At 47.2% G+C, this 22,463-nt stretch overlaps 1 protein-coding gene across 4 annotated transcripts in view; it reads right to left on the minus strand.

Annotated features, from left to right (window-relative positions):
* Positions 1-22,463, minus strand: part of NBEA (neurobeachin) — a 1,081,445-nt gene that overhangs the window by 674,613 nt on the left and 384,369 nt on the right. For all 4 annotated transcript variants that reach the window (XM_075337333.1, XM_075337330.1, XM_075337331.1 and 1 more), the window contains exons 14-16: positions 21,718-21,797; positions 18,630-18,692; positions 6,168-6,265 (exon numbers count right to left, since the gene is read on the minus strand). In XM_075337333.1, the coding sequence (XP_075193448.1) occupies positions 6,168-6,265; positions 18,630-18,692; positions 21,718-21,797 (241 nt within the window). The remainder of the gene's footprint in view (positions 1-6,167; positions 6,266-18,629; positions 18,693-21,717; positions 21,798-22,463) is intronic.

Genomic DNA, 22,463 nt, shown 5'->3' on the forward strand with positions numbered 1-22,463 from the left:
CATATTCCCATCTTGTTTGTACATGTGTAGAAACACTTGTACAAATGAACGGGGCACCTTCAGGTATCTGAAAATTGCACCCAAGGATGAACAAGACTTGTGCAAGTCCACAATACTCTTACTGAGATCTTCGCAGATTTCTTTTGACTTTCCCATGATGCTACACAAAGAAGCAGTGTGTTTCAGGTGTGCATTAAAATACATCCACAGGTGTGTCACTAATTCACTCATATGTTACCAGTAAACCTATCCGAAGCTTCCAAAGACAGGACATCATCATAGGGGCTGTCCTATATTGTTTAAAGGCATAGTACTTTTAGTGTATGTAAACTTTTGATTTTGCAGAAAGTAATAAAAATGCTTTAAAACCTTCTCTCTCTCTTTATTCTGGCATTTGGCAATTATGAATAATTTTGGTTCCTAATTGACTTAAATTGTGTCACACAAGTCACCATCAGCACCACTTTGTCTTTTTATAAAGTGACGGCACAATTTAGGAGAAACACATTGCTAAGGACTCTTCTTTGTGTTGTCCCTCTGTTGTTCATCTTGGAAATACATAAATGGGCAACTGGGCTATGAAATTCATCTTCTTAAAGGGGTGTGTCACTGCACACTGACAATTCAAGGGATAATGAAAGAAAAAAAGGTATCTTACCCAAGGAGCATGATCTGAGGAGTTTGTGCTGAAAAGACTTCATTATTCTAGGTGATCTGTATGTAGCATCACTCGGGGATGAACTGTCCTCTTTATCAGGTTAAAACACCAAAAACATATTGGTGTTCTTACCTGATTAAGGGGATGGTTTGTCCTTGAAATGGAATATTTAACAACCATGATAAGGAAGAAATGCGTTTCGAGGGTGAACAATCCCCTTCATCAGGTAAAAACACAGATCCATTTCTAGTGCTTTATCCTGACTGAGGAGACAGGTCACCCCCGAAAAGTGCTACATACACCTCTTATAATACAAGAAGTCTTTTAGCACAAACTCCAAAGATCACTTTCCTTGGATAAGAGACCTCTTTTTCTTCCATTAACTTTTACACCCTTGGTCACCCATGCCAGGTGGGCATTCGGAGGGAGGACGTCTGAGTCGTACATCACTCGGCTTCTTCAGGTACTTATCAATTTTATAAGTATGTCCCAATAACGTGAGTGCTATCACACAAAATACTTCTCAATGACATCTAAGAGGTGCTTCCCTATGGGGCACATTTCTCTTTTTCAATATGTGCATCTACACACCGACGCCGTCCAATCTGAAAGAAACTGACAGTCTCAGTGTGTCGCCATCCATCTTTTAGATATGTTATCTCTGAGTATCCTGCATATCTATTTTGCCTAAATATCTTTTATATCTATGTGTCTGTCTACCGATCTGTCTTATGAAGGGCCCGTGTCAGTACACCCCGATATTGTACATTAAGCACCGACAGTGTCAGTGTGCAGGAGTACACCTGCCTAAATCTCACTTTCGCCCTACATTTCCAGGAGGAATAGTAGTGGAACGATACAAGAGAGAACATTAGGATCACATGCTCTGTAAAAGTTGGCCTCTTAGAGATGTGTTGTCCTCTTTACTTGTAGTGAGGTTTACAGAGATATAAAAACGAGTCACATGTCACCTGAATTTGGTAGGACATTAAAAACGTGCACTTGCCAAGTTAGAAGATGCTGAATTATTTTTTCTTCAAAATCGCCGTCCTCTCTTGCATAATGTCTCCTACATCAACTGGAAAACTCTCGCGCCTCCATAGTAGACAACAGGAGCTGTGCAAGCACAACAGGCTGCATGGATGGCGACAGTCACATCAATGAAGGCTGGAGAAATGATGATTGTGGGCGCAGGGGAGGTGCCGAGTTTTGGACCTCATGGACAATTATAAAAGGCATTGCCTTAGTTATGCTGGGCAGAAGGGGTTTTATGTTGAAGCTTTAGTACTTTAGTGCTTTTAGAGATGAAGACATGGTTTATATGGAGAAAACCTAGTGACAAGCACTCTTTAAATGCATCTTAAAGGGAATCTGTCACCAGGTTTTTACCACCTAATCTGAGAGCAGCATAATATAGAGACAGAGACCCGGATTCCAGCGGTGTGTCACTTACTGGGCTGCTTAGTGTAGTTTTGACAAAATCACTGTTTAATCAGCAGGAGATTATCATTAGAGGACTACTTGGCGTGCTGCAGGTAGTCCAGTATATTCATGAGCGCTGTATAACTGCTAGATCTGCAGCAGAGAAAACCGTGATTTTATCAAAATGGCAGCAAACGGTTCAGTAAATGACACATCGCTGGAATCAGGTTCTCTGTCTCTACATTATGCTGTTGTCAGATGGGGGAGCAAAAACCGGTTTACAGATACTTTTAAGGCCCTTGCAATTTCTTGACTTCTCTAATAAATGAGCTTATTTTACCAGTAATCTCTGCATGGTTCTATTTCTTGTCCTTAGCATCCAATCAGGTTTTTGGCAAAGGCTATTAGAAGGGAAATCTGTCCTATACTCTGGTGTAAGGCAACCCTAAAGTCAGCAGGTAACACTGTACATTGATGCAGGCACCACGGGCTGGATTATAGCTGCGCTGTCACAACATTTCTTTCATTAAGCAGAGCACCTGTCACACTCAGCATTATATAACGCTGCATTCAGCCATCATTATATAAGGCTTTCTTTCTGCCACACTTTCCCTACAACTTTGAAGTTTCAGATGTAAATTTCTTAGCAATGCATTAAATTAGAATCCTATTTATTTTTCAACAGATAATACTTTGTATATATAACAAATTCCTTCCTAGCTTTTTCTTTCATATCTATCTATGTATGTATCAGTTCATGTACATGCATGTGTATCCATCCATGCACAAGTATCTAACTATCCATCAGTCCATCTAAGTGTATCAATCGCTATCTATCCGTCCATCCAGCTATTGATCCATCTACATATAACCTATCCATCTGTCCATCGAAATAAGGCGTGCACAATATACGGCTGCACATGGACTGCCAAAGGATGTTGTACGGCCCGCGCAGCACCGAGAAGTTCCAGTTCTCATCTTCCTATACTTAACTGTATTGGCATCTTTCAGATGGAAATACAGTTGAATACTTGAGCGCCGAGACTGGGGCAGAGCAGAGCAGCACTCATAATCCCCAAACTCGGCGTGCAGTGGCGTGATTATGTCATCACACTGTGTCCTAATCACACTGCTGCCTTCGATGGTGCTGCAGCGCAGAGGAGTCGAGGATGTGGCTGGAAATAAGAACAGATACAGATATTATAAAATATTACAGGAGGAAGGAGGGGGGATGGTGTTACTATGAGGACACCTTATATGAGAGCCAATTATTTATTTAGGGGCGCAGCTTTGGAGACATTTATATTTATGGGGCAGTATAATGATGCTTTTATCTTTAAGGGCACCATATTGGGATGTGCTGTAGAAGACTGGAGAAGAGGAAAGTCTGGATGGACGAGCTGTGGATGTGAAGTCTCATCAGGGCGGTGGTACTATGACAAAAAGATTGTAGAAAAAAAGATTGGAGTTGTTCCTATCAGAGAAGAGGTCATCTATAAAGGTAACTGGATGTAAATAATTATAATTTGTGATACTGACTACGTCTCATCAGTCCTGTGATTCCTGTATAGTCGACAGTCTGATAATGACCAATAATAGGATCATCTGATACAAGTGCATCATGGGGCTGACCTGGAACTGCAATTGATCCCTGTACTAAGCTTGAAGATGTGTTCCTGTACTGATGGTGGTACTGATCATGTGGCAAACCATAATGTGCTTCATGTTAAATCTGAAAATTCCTCAAAACTTATTTTTGAGATTATGAAGATTCAGATGAGTCTCTGCACCAAAAACTCAACGTAAGTTGGGAGTGATCACTGTCATTTTTTTTTTTTTTAACAGAAACTGAGCAGAAAGTCTCCAAATCCTTCTCAAATACTCAACACTTGATTCTACTGATATATAAGGCTGCTTTCACACATCCGTTTTTTGCTGTGCGGCACAATACGGCGCTCTGCAGAAAAAACGCAACCGTTTTCTTTTGCCGTCGGTTGCGTTTTTTCCCGCATAGACTTGCATTAGCGCCGCTTTGTGCCACATGGCCTTGCGTTGTGTCCGGTTTTTGCTGGATGCGGCATATTTAGCCCATGCGGCGGCCGGATGGAACGTTGCCTGGCACGTTTTTTTGTGCGGTGAAAAAACCGCATGATCCAGCACAATGCGGCGCGATTTACAATGCAAGCCTATGGACGCCGGATGCGGCGTCCTGCAGCAAAAAACGCGTCCGGCCGCCGGTTGCGGTTTTTTGCTCTGCACATGCTCAGTATCAAGCCGCATCCATCAAAAAATAGACGGGCCGCATGGAAAAACTTATGCAACGGATCAGTTTTTTTCACCGCATCTGTTGCATAGATTTTTGAGCCGGATTGAGCCGCACTGCAAAAAACGGATGTGTGAAAGCAGCCTTATAAGTACCCTTTTTGTTGCCCTTTAGATTGGTTCAGTATTTCAATGTGGCCCTTGGACCAAAAAACCTAAATATATCCATTTACATGTATCAGCAGTCCATCTACATGTCTGTGTAGCCATCAGTATCTAACTATCCATATATGTATATATATGTATATATATATATATATATATGTGTATATATATATATATATATATATATATATATATATATATATATATATATATATCAATCTCCATCTATCCATACATTCATCCAAGTACATCAATCCATGTCTATTCATCCGTCCATCCACATTTACCTCTATCCATCCATTCTCTATTTGTCTGTCCTTCTCTATGTACAGATCATCATTATGGTTATCTCTACGTATGTGTCTGTCTGTCCAAACACATGTATCCATTCATCTACATGTATAAACTTATAGATAAGATTATAAATGCATCTCTCGTTCAGAAGGCCCAGCGATACGTTGTGCGGATGTCACACCGCAATGATGATGTTGTGTCGGGCCTATTAATAAGAAGTGTCAGGTATACTAGAAGGTGAGAGAAGGTTCACAGGGTTCCGGTCTGGTGGCCACGGACTACCAATGTGGCTGCTGGACCAATAGTCCGCAAATAATTTTGCTCAACTCTACTTGCATTGCTGTGGTCAATGTGTGGGTACCTAGTGGGGATTACCTGTCCCGAAAGAGGCTAAAGGCCGCTTTACACGCTGCGACATCGCTAGCGATCGCACCCGCCAATCGCTGCCCGTGGCGAACAACATCGCTAGGACGCGTCAAACGGACTTACCTTCCTAGTGACGTCGCTGTGGGCGACGAACATCATCTTTTTTAAGGGGACGGTTTGTGCGGCGTCACAGCGACGTCAATTAGCTGGGCACCAATAGAAGCGGAGAGCAGCCGCATTCACGTCACTCCCACCTCGTTGCCGGAGGACGCAGGTACGGTGTTGCTCGTCGTTCCTGGGGTGTCACACGTAGCGATGTGTGCTGCCTCAGGAACGACGAACAACCTGCGTCCAAAATGAGCAACGATATTTGGGAAAGGAACGACGTGTCAACAACAACGATTTTTGCAGTTTTTTGGATCGTTAGCGGTCGCTTGTAGGTGTCCCACGCAACGACGTCGCTAACAACGCCGGATGTGCGTCACGAATTCCGTGACCCCAACGATATCTCATTAGCGATGTCGTTGCGTGTAAAGCGGCCTTTAGGCTCTCACTAAAAGTCATGTTTACAGGATGCGCCCAGGGGTTGAAATGAGATACTCTCAGTCTGTTGAACCCAGCATATCCAAATATTACACTGAAAGCCGTTCACGTGAATTATTGACATGTAGAAGGAACGTATGGCCGGGTGGTGACAACAAGAAGGAAATGGGTCACCAGGGAGAGGTCGTCTGCTAGTGCTCGCAACATGGCGTAAAACAAGGTCAGGATCTGGGAGGGATAACCGCACATTGCCGGCATATCATGCCCATTAAAATATACACCATTTTATTTCTAACCTGGAACGTTCTGGATTTGATTTCTGTCAATGTGACGGCTCATGTTCACATCTAAACTAATCAATTCGAGAAAAACAACAATATTCCTGTGATTATCCAGCAATTCCGATGCCAAGCATAAAAGGAAAACAGATAATTAATGGATTTGCCGCTTGTCTCACCGTATTCCATTTCTCTGATCAAATGCAGGTATCATCGAGGCGGGATGTTCAGACATTAGAGCCACGAGCAGCTGCAGAACATCATGAATATTCTCATCCTGTAATGGAGAAGACAGAATCCCAAATGACACGCGTTCTGCTTACATCCACGCTCTCTTCTGCAGAAATGGAATTTTTTTATACCGCAAAATACACTTTACAGAAACTGAATGTTTATCTCGATTTAACCAAGTAATTTGAAAACATTGATACAAATTAGCACAAATATTACATTGGTGTACCAACTGTGCCAACCTACCGCAGCATGGCACAGTCTGGGCAGAGCTGCTCATATCCACAACCTAAAATTACCTGCAATGCCACCTCTTAGGCAAATAGGCCCCCAGGTAAAGCTGGTTACCCCAGGAGAACTATGACTGCTACATTTGGAGACAGAAGGAACAAAGATGATTCAGAAATAGACTTCCCACCATTAAAATACAAGGACCTACTCCTGCCCGGCTTGCCAATGCTAAACATCTGACTAATAAATTGTGACCCCGATTCATTCACCATGTTTATGAGGGCCGTGTAGGAATAAGATGCCCTTAAAGGGAACCGGTCACCAGATTTTTCCCTATTAATCTAAAAGAATCCCCTTCTGCAGCTCCTGGGCTGCATTCTATGAAGGTGCACCTTGGCCCAGACTCCCCTTCCAGACCCCAAAAATAACTTTATAAAACCTGGCCGTTATGTATGCTAATTACCTATTTGGCCAGATGGGCGGGCTCATTTTCTGCTCCTGTCCCCCCTCCTGCCACTGATTGCCGTCCTCTTTTCTTGATTGACTTGATGACGCCGCCGTCGTCATCCTCCTCGTCGCATTTTAAATCTCGCGTCTGTGCAGTTATGTTGGCTTGCGCAGGCTCAGCTCGCTTTGCCATATCGCGGGCAGAGCAGAAAACATAGCTGCCCTCGCTCGCGCCGGTGAGCTAAATGTGCAGGTACGGGATTATGGGTGGGTACAAGGATGGCGCTGGTGAGGTCATGCACAGCACCGCCCATAATCTTGCGCCTGCGCATTTAGCTCACCGGCGCGAGCGAGGGCAGCTATGTTTTCTGCTCTGCCCGCGAAATGGCAGAGTGAACTGCGCCTGCGCGAGCCAACATAACTGCACAGATTTGAAAATGCGACCAGGATGATGACGGAGGCGTCATCACATCAATCAAGAAAAGAGGACGGCGATCAGTGGCAGGAGGGGGGACAGGAGCAGAAAATGAGCCCACCCATCTGGCCAACACAGATAATTAGCATATGTAACGACCAGGTTTTATAAAGTTATTTTTGGGGTCTGGAAGGGGAGTCAGGGAACAAGGTGCACCTTCATAGAATGCAGCCCAGGAGCTGCAGAAGGGGATTCTTATAGATTAATAGGGAAAAAACTGGTGACAGGTTCCCTTTAATCAATTAAGAATAAAAAATAAAAATTCATCCCAGATAGAGGCATCACTAGGCAGGGACCCAGCATACGAGATACACCTTGACCCTGTCTGCTGGGCTCACATAAAACTGGCCTTTTTATACGCTAAATGTCTCAATTTTTTATTTCCTCAACAGTAATGCATGACAAACTTCCTATACTCAATGTCTGTATACCTTAGTGCAGCTGCTGATTTGTTAGTTACTGAATTCATTAAGAGGTACATGCCACTTAATAAATTAATGCTATCCTACCAGTGGCATGCATTTCGGTGCTCCCTGCAGAAATGTTACCCTAATCAGAGACAGGGGTAACATTTCTGGTGTAAGAATTGCCATCCCTATAGGTTAATTTGACAAGCGGGCACAACCATGCCTCATCAACACCCGGCTTCTCCGCAGCTGCTTGAAATGGACGTGAAAACATCATATGTAGCAATTTTTTTACACAAGTCCGGGCACACAAATATTTTATGACTTTTAAATGTGTTCTACACCAGTTTTTCAGCAATTACTTTCATGACTCAACCCTATCATATGTGTATGTGTACGCAAAAAGGCTCTATAACGTCACATATCAAGCCTATACATAAGACTGACCAGCTGATCGTTCAGTAGAAGATCATATTCCTGCTTGGCACGCTTTTATGAAACCTATACTTAGTCGTCTGTCTCTGTCTGATCACCAGGAGACAGGAACAGTATAGTGTGTGTGTGTGTGTGTGTGTGTGTGTGTGTACGCGTGCGTGTGTATGTGAGATATAGAGATTTTATATATATATATATATATATATATATATATATATATATATATATATATATATATATATATATATATATATATATACTAGAAGGTGGCCCGATTCTACGCATCGGGTATTCTAGAATTTACGTATTGTGTAGTTCATGTATGATTTTTGTTATATATATATATATATATATATATAGATGTTGTTGTGTGTAGTTACCAAGTGTTTGTGTAGGGGCTGTACATGTTCTGGGTGTTGTCTGGGTGTGACGGGGGGTGAGAGCGGTGTATGTGTGTTGCGTGTGTTGCGTTGTTTGTGGAGCGCTGTGTGTGTGTTGCGCGGTTTGTGTGTTGCGCGGTTTGTGTGTGTGTGGTGTGTTTTGGGGGGAGGTATGTTTTGTGCAATGTGTGTGTTGTGCGGTATGTGCGTATATTTGTGTGTGCCGCGGTGTTTGTGTGTTGGGTGTTGTGTGTGTGCAGCGTTGTCTGTGTGTGTGGGTGTCTGTGTAGGGCAGTTGTTTGTGGTTCCCAGTGTGTGTGTGTGTGGTGTGTGGTGTGTTGTGCAGTGCGCGCGCGTGTGTGTGTGTGTGTGTGTGTGTGTGTGTGTGTTGGGGGGAGGTGCGCACTCCCAAACGTGCTCCATCCCCCATGCAGCGCACTCCCCATCGTGCTCCATCCCCCATGCAGCGCACTCCCCATCGTGCTCCATCCCCTATGCTGCGCACCCCCATCGTGCTCCATCTCCCATGCTGCGCACTCCCAAACGTGCTCCATCCGCCATGCTGCGCACTGCCAAACGTGCTCCATCCGCCATGCTGCGCACTCCCAAACGTGCTCCATCCGCCATACTCCGCACTCCCCATCGTGCTCCATCCCCGATGCTGCGCACCCCCCCATCATGCTCCATCCCCGATGCTGCGCACCCCCCCATCGTGCTCCATCCCCCATGCTGCACCAGCATCAGCCTCTCTGCCCCCAGCATCAGCTTCTCTGCCCCCAGCATCAGCCTCTCTCCTCCCAGCATCAGCCTCTCTCCTCCCAGCATCAGCCTCTCCTCTCTGTCCCCAGCATCAGCCTCTCTCCTCCCAGCCTTCCCCAGCATCAGCCTCTCTCCTCCCAGCCTCCCTCCTCCCACCCTCCCCCAGCATCAGCCTCCCCCAGCATCAGCCTCCCCCAGCATCAGCCTCTCTTCTCTCAGCCTACCTCTCCCAGCCTCCCTCCTCCCAGCCTCCCTCTCCCAGCCTCCCAAAGCATCAGCCTCCACCAGCATCAGCCTCTCTCCTTCCAGCCTCCCCCAGCATCAGCCTCCGCCAGCATCAGCCTCTCTCCTTCCAGCCTCCTCCAGCATCAGCCTCCCTCTCCCAGCCTTCCCCAGGATCAGCCTCTCTCCTCCCAGTCTCCATCCTCCCAGCCTTCCCCAGCATCAGCTTTCCCCTCCCAGCCTCCCTCAGCATCAGCCTTCCCCAGCATCAGCCTCTCTCCTCCCAGCCTCAGCCTCTCTCTTTCCAGCCTCCCCCAGCATCAGCCTCTCTCCTTCCAGCCTCCCTCAGCATCAGCCTCCCCTTCCCAGCCTTCCCCAGGATCAGCCTCTCTCCTCCCAGCCTCCTTCCTCCCAGCCTCCCCCTCCCAGCCTCCCTCAGCATCAGCCTTCCGCTCCCAGTCTCCCCCAGCATCAGCCTCCCCAAGCATCAGCCTCCACCAGCATCAGCCTCTCTCCTTCCAGCCTCCCCCAGCATCAGCCTCTCTCCTTCCAGCCTTCCTCAGCATCAGCCTCCCATTCCCAGCCTTCCCCAGGATCAGCCTCTCTCCTCCCAGCCTCCCTCAGCATCAGCCTTCCCCTCCCAGTCTCCCCTAGCATCAGCCTCCCCAAGCATCAGCCTCCACCAGCATCAGCCTCTCTCCTTCCAGCCTCCCCCAGCATCAGCCTCCCCAAGCATCAGCCTCCCTCGTCCCAGCCTCCCCCAGCATCAGCCTCCCCCTCCCAGCCTCCCCCAGCATCAGCCTCTCTCCTCCCAGCATCAGCCTCTCTCCTCCCAGCATCAGCCTCTCTCCTCCCAGCATCAGCCTCTCTCCTCCCAGCATCAGCCTCTCTCCTCCCAGCATCAGCCTCTCCTCTCTGTCCCCAGCATCAGCCTCTCTCCTCCCAGCCTTCCCCAGCATCAGCCTCTCTCCTCCCAGCCTCCCCCAGCATCAGCCTCCCCCAGCATCAGCCTCTCTTCTTCCAGCCTCCCCCAGCATCAGCCTCTCTTCTTCCAGCCTCCTCCAGCATCAGCCTCCCTCTCCCAGCCTTCCCCAGGATCAGCCTCTCTCCTCCCAGCCTCCGTCCTCCCAGCCTTCCCCAGCATCAGCTTTCCCCTCCCAGCCTCCCTCAGCATCAGCCTTCCCCAGCATCAGCCTCTCTCCTTTCAGCCTCCCCCAGCATCAGCCTCTCTCCTTCCAGCCTCCCTCAGCATCAGCCTCCCCTTCCCAGCCTTCCCCAGGATCAGCCTCTCTCCTCCCAGCCTCCTTCCTCCCAGCCTCCCCCTCCCAGCCTCCTTCAGCATCAGCCTCCCCCTCCCAGTCTCCCCCAGCATCAGCCTCCCCCTCCCAGCCTTCCCCATGATCAGCCTCTCTGCTCCCAGCCTCCTCCAGCACGCCGTGCTCCTCTGCCGACACTCACACACCCGATCGCATCCACTCACACACACCCGATCGCATCCACTCACACACACCCGATCGCATCCACTCACACACACAGACACTGACGATATCGCACATACGCGCTCACACTCAAAACATCCGGAGATACCACATGCCTCTGGCCATGTGATCCTCCGTCAGGTCCTGGAAGGTCACAACAGCACAGTATCGAGGCCGAGAAGCAAGCGATATCGCCGGATGCTGTGAGTGTGTGGATGCGATGTGAGGTGTGTGTGAGGTGTGTGTGAGTGTGAACTGATGTGTGTGTATGTTTGTGTGTGTGCTGTTATGTGTGTGCGTGTGGATCTTCCACGGCAGCAGGACCTTGATGCGCTTGTAACCATGCGAGCATGGTTACCAACGTATCCACACCACTCCCGTGCGAGCGGGGCCCGGGTGGGGGGGGTACAGTACTCACCTCCGTGACAGCCGTGTCAGTTCGGGGAATGCGCGGGGGGGGGGGGGTGGGGGGAGTACAGTACTCACCTCCATGACAGCCGTGTCAGTTCGGGGAATGCGCGGGGGGAGGGAGGGGGCGGGGCCAGAGCTAGCGTGCATTGCGTGAGGGGGGCGGGGTGTGGCGTGGCCGAATTGCCAATGCCTGCAGGGTGCCGGGGCGAGAGGCCAATCTGTGGGGGGGGCGGAGCCTGGGCGAGCGGCTGGCCAATCCGTGTGGGGGCGCAGCCTGGGCGAGCGGCCAATCCGTGTGGGGGGGCGGGGCCATGGCGAGCCCAGCGGCCAATCAGCTTTGTGTCACCGTAAGGACACAATTTTGGAGCATGACAGACAGATAGACAGACAGACAGACAGACAGACAGACAGACAGACAGACAGACAGACAGACAGACAGACAGACAGACAGACAGACAGACAGACAGACAGACAGAATAAGGCAATTATATATATAGATATATATATAATATATAACTATGGAAAATAACCTCTTCAGAGACGAAAAGGACGGGGACTCTGGTGCCATCTATTGGACGTAACATTCCTAAAAGACCATATTGACCCTTTAAAAGGGTATTCTCAAGTTGTCTCGTGAGCAGCACACAGCTTTCCAGTCTCTTTCACTTCCTGGTTTCTGTTGGTGCAGGCTCTCCTCGAGTGACCATTCTGGTGAGAAGCACTGTAGCATTAGTAAAACTATAAAGCTCAGTAAGTTCTGCTGTAACCCATTGAGCTGTCAGTGGTTTGTGCCAAGACTACACTCTTATCATTCTATTTACATATAGAGATAACATTTGCTACATATGGAATGGAATTGAACAAGCACACAGCTCCGGACAGTTAGAGCAATGATGAGAAGAGCTGCTCTGGAAGAAGCCAAACCTGGGGGCAAGATTTATGACAGCAAGTTGTCAGGACCTGAGAGGGAAGAAGGTAAACATCTAACTGCTGTATAGGAATCAATGGGCAGGAGAGCTGTGTCTTGGATATTAGGATTTAATGCTTGTTACTTGCTTTTTCTATTTGCTATCTTTTTCCTCCAATGACAGCTTTTATCTTTCTAAGTGAACAGCTGGTTTCCATGGAGCACGACCACTAGTGCCTGCCCAGACCCTGGCTGAGTATGCGTAGTATAGTTAAAGTGCACCAACCACCAGGATTTTCCTATATAAACCAAAGCCAGTGCTATACTGGAGCTAGGATGCTGATTCTATACATACCTTTAGTTGTCACATTGGATACGGATATACTAAGTTACTGAAATGTAAATCTTTTTGATTGGCAGCAATTGCCGAATAGCTAATATGTAGCTGGGGCTTTGCTATCTATTCCCATCCCTGTCTGCTGCTTGGCCTCTGTAGATGCTAGACTGTATGGGCTGCATCTCTAATACGCAGCTATCACATGATAGAAATGACTCATACCTGGAAAAAGCCCATACAGTCTAACATCTACAGAGGCCAGCAGGTAACGAGCAAACTTGCTTATTTTCATGCTGTCTAACTATTTAGAGTGATTTAATAAATTTAGAATACCCCTTTAAAGAGCCTCGCTACATAACTTGGGAGAAGACGTCGAACCAAAAACACTATTTGTAGACGTGTTTTAGGGTGTTTGCCCCTCATCTGTGCAAAGCACGAAAAACTGTTTGGCAATGGCAAGGCCCTTTAAAGGGTCAACATGGACTGAAAGGATTGCTATATCCAATAGGTGGCACTTGAGGTCCTGTCCTCCTCCCCTATGAAGAGGTGATTTGCATATTTGCAGGGGAGCATTGCATGACCTATACATCTGTCTAAGCAAACTTGGCATTCTCCATGTGGAGAAACCTTAGCATTCCTGTATATTCAGAAACGCTCTATACTCGAGTTGGGGACAGTGTGGTAGAAAATCAGATCCCTGGCTGGCTCGCCAATACTATATTGATCAGATTAGAAAATCTGAATCCTTTCTGTCATGATCCAGGCCGGCTTTTCATGGCTGCTGGTTACACCCAGCTCTGGCCTGGTCATGTCAGGGGTTAACTTCCCTTGCCTCGTTCTGGATCCCAGGATGCTACATCTTGCCTCTCTACATATGGCTCAGCGCCAGTGATATTTCTGCCTTGCAGCTTGTATACTGGCTCTGGTGAGTGTTCCCGATCTGTCCTGCCTCCCTGCTACTGTGTCCTGACTTGTACCCTTCCCCCTTGTCTGCCTGTCCCGGTCGCTGACTTCCCTCTCCTGTCTGTTTGTGTTTCCCTCTGCATACCTGATTTCCCGACTTCTGACTCGGTTCTGTTTTCTGCCTTGATTTTGATCCTCCCTTTGCAGTGACTCGACTTTCTGGCTAGACCCTGACTGTTTGACTACTCTATTGCCCCCTGGTGGTTCGCCTGTTAACCGCCTGCTGACGTTACTCTGCTGTACTTCAGCTGCCTTTCTGTTACAAGGTGACTTTGTCTCTCCCTCACTACTCTGCTGCCACCTAGTGGGGAATACGCTGTACTACATCTTACTAGCCCTTGGTACAGTGTGATATTTTCATACCAGATAGAGGATAATCCGATCAGTTCACCACAGTCATGTTAATTAGTGTAGTGAAAAGCATACTGTGATGTTGCCAGAGAGGTGTGTAAATTATGGATGACCGGTCGAGGATGCTCCTGACATTTGTGCAGGAGAAAATCAAGACATTTTAGAAAGATAACACATGTTAAGCAATAGTCACACTCTAAATTCACAGCACTTTTCCCTCAATTTCCTTTCCCTGGCTATATCATGCTCTGATTTACAATTATTTCCCTTTCTTTACAGATTACACACAGACATGATAACAGACTTCAGCTTTCGCTTTGCTCTCAGCCCATTTTACAGTAGCAATTTTTTGTGACATATTACAATCTCGCCAACGACCACCACCATTATAGAAGGTACAGAACGGTAGAGCGTTTATCCCCTACCTTTATAGGTACATTAATCAGAAGGCTGGTCCTGCCAAGACGCAACGTTCATTCTGACTGCTCAGATTTACGGGCGACCTCAAATATATGGCTGATAAGCAGCAATCCTACAGCATTATAATAAAACCTCATCACAACCAGCCTCACTCAGTCTGCACAAAGCACAGCGCCGAGGGCGGCTGACAATCTGCCAAGACCGGTGCTGAACACTTTTTAGGCTTGTGCAGAAGAAATATTGCTCAGATACCGGCCAATAAATCTTAGAAAACGACCCCGTCTCTCACCACATTACGTCAGTCAGTACAAAAAAACAGATAGACATTTTTATTTCCTTTAATCTTCCTAATCAAAAAACTAAGTATAATGTGAATGCACACATAATATAGGGGAGCTAAGGCGGGCTTTGCACACTACAACATCGCAGGTGCGATGTCGGTGGGGTCAAATCGAAAGTGACGCACATCCGGCGTCGCAGTCGATATCGTAGTGTGCAAATCCTTTTTGATACGATTAACGAGCGCAAAAGCGCAGTTATCGTATCATCGGTGTAGGGTCCGACATTTCCATAATGCCGGTGCAGCGACAGGTACGATGTTGTTCCTCGTTCCAGCGGCAGCACACATCGCGGTGTGTGAAGCCGCAGGAGCGAGGAACATCTCCTACCTGCGTCCCGGCTGTAATGAGGACGGAAGGAGATGGGTGGGATGTTTACATCCTGCTCATCTCCGCCCCTCCGCTGCTATTGGCCGCCTGCCATGTGATGTCGCTATGACGCCGCACGACCCGCCCCCTTAATAAGGAGGCGGATCGCCGGCCAGAGCGACATCGCAGGGCAGGTAAGTGCATGTGAAGCTGGCGTAGCGATAATGTTCGCTAAGGCAGCTATCACCATGATATCGCAGCTGCGACGGGGGCGGGAACTATCACGCTCGGTATCGCAAGCATCGGCTTGCGATGTCGTAGTGTGCAAAGTGCCCCTTAGGCTATGTTCACATATTACGTTTTGCAGCTCTCCAACCACAACCCCCCAAACAAGAAGTCAGGAGGTTGGGCAGTAGGGTTGTCCCCTTTAAAGCCCTGTGCGTACACTGCGTTTTTTGCTGCGGCTTTTGCTGCAGAATTGGTGCAGTTTTTGTTCATAACCTTTCTGCAGTCCTTCCCCAGCAAAGTCTACGAGAAATCCAAAATGCTGTGCGCGCGTTGCGTCTTTTTTCTTTACAGATTTTGCTGCAGAATTTCTGCAGCAAGTGACTTCTTTTCTGTGTTTGGCTACGTTTTTCCCTCTGTTTTGCCATTGACAATGTTAAAAAAAAATCGCAAGGACAAGACTGCAGGCAAAAACGCGGCAGATCCGCACCAAAAATGAAGCATAACGCAGTAAAACCGCATGCGTTTTTAGTGTGGTTTTTCCGCAGGTAGGTGCACTTTTCTGCCAGAGGTGCGTTTTTCGCTGGAGAAACAAATCTCCAGTGTGCAGCACATAGCCTAAAGGGAATCTGCACCAGGTTGTTTTGCTCCCTCGAGAGCAGCATAATGCAGAGGCAGAGACCCAGATTCCAGCACTGTGTCACATTACTGGGTGCAGTAGTTTTGATTTTAAAAATGTTTTATTTACTGCACATCTATCAGGTTTCAATACTGAGCTCTGTGTAACCCATTCACACCACTGATAAGCGACTTTCTGTGTACACTGTGCATAGGCAGAAAGCTGCAATAACTAATTTTATAAGGCCTAAGCCACACGGCATGAAAATCAGTGCGAGTGGAGTGCGATAAAACATTACATTCCCCTCGGACCAATGTTAGCCTGTGTGTCAGCGCACATGAGCGATTATTTTCTCAGCCCTAATCGGACCGAGAAAACAATCGCAGCATGCTGCGGGTGTAATGCGATCATTGTTTCTCTCGCACCCATTCAAGTCTATGGGGCGAGAGAAACATCACACTGCACTCGCATTACACTGGTGTACTGCGAGTGCAGGGCGAGAATGGCAACAGTCGGCAACAGAGGAGAGAGTAAGATAAATCTCTGCCTCCCCTCCTCAGCACCGACCTGCCTCCCGCAGCACAGGCCCGCCCCTCCTCAGCGCCGGCCCGGCCCCCCTGCAGCTGAGGTCCACTCGCACGATCGGACCTCAGTTGCAGGGACACTCGCATGACACTCGGCTCCTGCTGTACTACCAGCGTGAGCAGAACGTCATGCGAGGGGATCGCAGCAATCCCCGTGTGGCCCCAGCCTAAGAACTACACTAAACAGCTTAGTAAGTGACACATTGCTGGAATTAGGGTCTCTGCCTTTACATTTTGCCAATCTCAAATTAGGTAGCAAAAACTTGGTGACAGATTCCCTTAGAGATAAGCTACAACAAAATATCAAAATATGGGTGCACAGCTGCTGCTCAACTACCATGCACAATTTCTTAGCATAATCAAAATGAGATCTAGTAAAAGAGTTCCCCTTCTTCAAAAACACTGGTCCCAAGGTGTAGGTTTTTTTAAATGATAAAGAAAAAAAAACAACACTTCACAAGCTTTTCATTACTTACACCCCCCCCCCCGGTCCAGTGCAGTCTCTGCTGCTGCTCCTGTATGTGATACTTTCTGCAGCGCTGACGTCATGTCATCAGTACATCAGCCAATAAGAGAGCTCAGCGGCTCTGAGAGGGGTTTTCCATCTACATGGAGAACCGCAGAGTTCACTGACCGGCTGCCACACGGGTGATGTAACCTCAGGCAACATCAGACACCAGGAGCTGTGGTGGAGATTCAGCACTGGACCTGGGGATTTCAGCACTGGACCTGGGGATTCAGCACTGGGACCTGAGGATTCAGCACTGGAACCTGAGGATTCAGCACTGGGACCTGAGGATTCAGCACTGGACCCGGGGATTCAGCACTGGGACCTGAGGATTCAGCACTGGACCCGGGGATTCAGCACTGGGACCTGAGGATTCAGCACTGGGACCTGAGGATTCAGCACTGGGACCTGAGGATTCAGCACTGGGACCTGAGGATTCAGCACTGGGACCTGAGGATTCAGCACTGGGACCTGAGGATTCAGCACTGGACCTGAGGATTCAGCATTGGGACCTGAGGATTCAGCACTGGACCCGGGGATTCAGCACTGGGACCTGAGGATTCAGCACTGGACCCGGGGATTCAGCACTGGGACCTGAGGATTCAGCACTGGGACCTGAGGATTCAGCACTGGGACCTGAGGATTCAGCACTGGGACCTGAGGATTCAGCACTGGGACCTGAGGATTCAGCACTGGACCTGAGGATTCAGCATTGGGACCTGAGGATTCAGCACTGGACCTGAGGATTCAGCACTGGGACCTGGGGATTCAGCACTGGGACCTGAGGATTCAGCACTGGGACCTGAGGATTCAGCACTGGGACCTGAGGATTCAGCACTGGGACCTGAGGATTCAGCACTGGGACCTGAGGATTCAGCACTGGACCCGGGGATTCAGCACTGGACCCGGGGATTCAGCACTGGACCCGGGGATTCAGCACTGGACCCGGGGATTCAGCACTGGACCCGGGGATTCAGCACTGGACCCGGGGATTCAGCACTGGACCCGGGGATTCAGCACTGGACCCGGGGATTCAGCACTGGACCCGGGGATTCAGCACTGGACCCGGGGATTCAGCACTGGACCCGAGGATTCAGCACTGGGACCTGAGGATTCAGCACTGGGACCTGAGGATTCAGCACTGGGACATGAGGATTCAGCACTGGGACCTGAGGATTCAGCACTGGGACCTGAGGATTCAGCACTGGGACCTGAGGATTCAGTATTGGGACCTGGGGATTCAGCACTGGAAATGGGGATTCAGCACTGGACCTGGGGAGGGCAAGTAAAGTTTGTTGTTTTTATTTTCTTTGCTTTTATATCAAACTGCGCTCTCAGACTGAGAATTTCTAAATGGGGACAACCCCTTTGTTTATTAAATACGTAAAATAGTATTCTGCAATAAACCATTTATTTCAACTGTTTCTGATTGTAAAGTCTATCATCCGTATACCAGCAGAAAATAAGACAAACACTCCAACTAAATCATTGAAAATCTGTGCTCAGACCGTGCACAAAACCTTCATACTTTATATTTCCGCTATAAATCTTTAATAGTAAACCCGCAGACAAATAAAGTGGCGAAGCAATAATACCGCACATACCTCATGCATCGTCAGCAGGTAATTCAGGATGCTCTGCAGCTCATCTTCTTTGACCCCTCGATCCTTAGAGAGAAAAAAAATAAAGTTTTATACACTGCAGGTAACATTTTATACGAGACTGAATAATTCAGAGGCCTAATGTTTATCATCCGTGGAAGGAGAAACCGGAGCAACAATAACCGGGTGTAATATATGAGCGCAGACCCCGCGGAGGGGACACGGCTCAATCTGCAAAGTATGTCAGCTTTATTTGCTTTTGACCATCATACTTGACTTAGCCAAATAACGACAAAGGGCACAGTTCACAGCTGGACGGTAAGGCTCTTTAAGGGTATGTTCACGTGGCATTTTTGCAGTAGATTTTTGTTTTGTTTTTTTTTTCACATGACCAGCAAAGTAACCAAGATTTCTAAAATCTCATCCATATGGTTTTTTCCCATGTGTTTTTGTCAGCTGTTGGTTGTTTTTTGAAGCCTGAGGCATGTTTTTGTAGTGTTTTTCACACATTCAAATGAATGGGGGGGAAAAATGCAAGTAAAGATGCTGCAAAAATGCACATAAAGAACATGCATAGTAAAATCACTGGTTTTCCTGCCAACAATCCAGTTTTTGGTGCAGAAAAATCCACAGCAAAAACACTGAATGTGAACATACCCCAAATATTTAAAGGGATTTTCATCTGCACGTATATCAGCGAGGTACTTGGTACCCCCACCGATCAGCTGTAGAAACTGCGGAGGCGACTGGAGGGTAACTATGCTTTGTCACACGGATTAGTGGCCACTGCCCCGTACTGCAGATCTGATCCCACTCGTGTAATAAGGACTGATCTGCAGCACATGGCAGCGGCCACTACACCGTATGTAACTGTAGTGCTCTGCGCTGTCTCAGGCCAGTTTCAGACATCCATGTTTTAGGTACTTGTGATATCCATTTTTAACATGGATGTCACATGTATCAATGTTATTCGCACACACAAAAGACATCCGATTCTTCTCCGGCAGTACAGGTGTCACACGGATAGCACACAGATGTGATCCGAGTGATATTAGTGTGACACGTATTTTTGAAATATAAAAATTTATATTCACCTGTATCCAACGCTGTTTTTGTCGGCTATGCTGTCTCCTGCTTCTGACCCCTGCTCATTATACTCATAGAATATTCAGTGCACCGAGGAACGGGAAGCCGGAGCATCGCCGGGGACCGCATTGCTGGGGACAGCGCCGGGGACAGGTGAGTATTCAGCAACCAGCGTGTGTGCAGTGACGTCCAGGAGGTCACTGGAGTTCCCAATGAACTCTGATGAACCTGAACCCATAAAGTCAGCATCGTGACACCCGCTGTAGTCGCGGGGGTGTCATCAGGAGATCATCAGACTCCGATGACCACCTGGATGTCACTGCACACACATTGCTTGCTGGATACTCAACTGTCACCGGCGATGCAGTCCCCAGAGATGCTCCTGCTTCCAAGGCCGAGGTGCAGTGAATATTCTATGAGCATAATTAGTGGGGGTCAGAAGTGGGAGGCAGCAGAACCGAACAAAAAAGCGCTGGATACAGGTGAATATAGGAAATCTTTTTATTTGAAAGACACGCGTTCTCTCCAGTACGTGTCACATGTATGACACGTGTGATACACGTATGACACACGTATGATCATACACATACATGTGGCTTGTACCTGATTAAACACGGACGTCTGAAACCGGCCTCACTGTGTACAGCCGCTGCTGGGGCTGAAAGCAACTGACCAATGGGTTTCCCAGGTGTTGGCTCTCCATTCATCTGATACTTCATAAACACACCCTAAGGGTAGGTCCTCTATATCAGAATAATGGAAAACCCCTTTAAGAACCATGTACATGTTCAGGAGTTGGTAGCAATACAGTACAGATTCCACATCAAAATTCTCATCAAATCCATTAAAGGGATTCTGTCCTGTCCCCTCTGCCCTCCACCCCATCAACAAGGGTATGATAAAACTCCCTGCCTAACCAGCCCTGTATAATGCCATTCACTTAACTCAATGATTAAAAAAAAGCATTTAGAAGCTCTGCTGTTCCTATGCAACTTAGGGTTTTGACTAGTTGATTGGACATTGGTCACCCCGACTAGTCAGCCCTCTTTCTATGTGATCATGCCATTGTAGGTGTGATAACATGATTTCCATGAGCCAGCGTCACCGCCAACTCATGGAACTCTCGCACATCTGCCATGACCCACAACCCAGATAAGAGGGATTGTATACACTCAATTATTTATTTATACATAACCATGAGGAATAACAGGAAAATGCAGAGAATGAATATATCAGACATGTCTGGGGAGCGGACAGGTCATCATTAAAGGGGTCTGTACTTTTCTAGATTGCTAGAAACTTCAGAAATACTATCACCATGAACAAATCAATAGGTACAACAATATTTAGAGATGTCCCTGGGTGGTGAGCACTTTTGCCTATACAACATCAACAATGCAAACCCATACGTATGGGGAACGGAGAAAGAGGTCAAGGATACAACCTACTGAAATTTATTAAGAGAGAAAAGAAGAAATATCCCGCAATTGTCCAAAATTCAGGTTCTCTTAAAATCTGCCTTTATTGAATCTATAAATCCATAAAATTGAGCTAACTTTTAGTAGCCAGACAACATAGGTAAATAACGCAGGATAGTGCAGACTATGCGTTTCGGTAATTTGGATTCACCTTCATCGTGGTCATCATGGTCTACCATGATGAAGGTGAATCCAAATTACCGAAACACGTAGTCTGTATACCCTGCATTATTTACCTATACTGTATTGTTGTTAAAAGTTAGCTCAATTTTATGGATTCAATAAAGGTAAATTTTAAGAGAACCTAGATTTTGGACAATCGCTGGATATTTCCTCTTTTCTTTCATTGTATTGAGGTGAGCTTCCACTTTGTTTCCGTGCATGGTCCACCAGGACAAAAGTGAAGCAACAAGTAACTAACAAGTCTGAGGTAAGCTGGCAAATATTTCACTTTTCTATGACTATTGAAACGTATTATATAGGTAACACAGAACACACTAGAAATGATGATGATGATAATGATTTACCTTTAGAATGAGTTGCTTCAAGAAAAGCAGCATAAATGCACGCAAGGAAATTATCTCTTTTTGTGAAGGTCTAGAACCATCTGAAATAGAAAAAAGTATATGTATTATGCACTATAGATCCTCAGTGAGGGCTTTTCTTGGTTTATGACAATGGACTGGTCTTGGGGACTCAGATCTCAATCACAATTTGGAGAGTATATAAGACAGGATTTCTTAAAAATTACGACATTGTTACAGAGGGAGCAGCAGTCTAAGATAATGGGATATGATCACAGAAACATCAAAAGTTTTGTTGAAAACAGTCAACAAGGTCATAAAAAAATGCATGGATATAAAGGTGCAGTCACACATAACGATATCGTTACTACGTCACAGTTTCCAAATCGTTGGTGAGATCGTTGGTGAGATGTCACACAGCCAACGACTTTAGTAACGATGCAGCGACCTGTATAACGATCTCGTTGATCGTTGGGACCCTGTCACACAGCACCTATGTAATGATTGCGACCTCGAATAGGGGCGTAGTGTTTGACGCTGTAAGCCACGTAGGCGTGCATATGCGTCGCCTTTTCCACACCCCTCAGCTCCGGTTGGTGGCCAATACTGCGTTCTAATTAGGCGGCTGGCCAAGAAGCCAACTTTGTATCGCTTCATCTTTTGTCCCTTTTTGAGCTTTGCTTTGAGGATAGAACCTACGACTCCACCCGGATTAATTTGTACTTTGTTCCCGGTTGCTTGCTTGCTTT

The sequence above is a fragment of the Anomaloglossus baeobatrachus genome, chromosome 2 (genome assembly GCF_048569485.1).
Source record: "Anomaloglossus baeobatrachus isolate aAnoBae1 chromosome 2, aAnoBae1.hap1, whole genome shotgun sequence".
Taxonomy (NCBI): Eukaryota; Metazoa; Chordata; class Amphibia; order Anura; family Aromobatidae; genus Anomaloglossus; species Anomaloglossus baeobatrachus.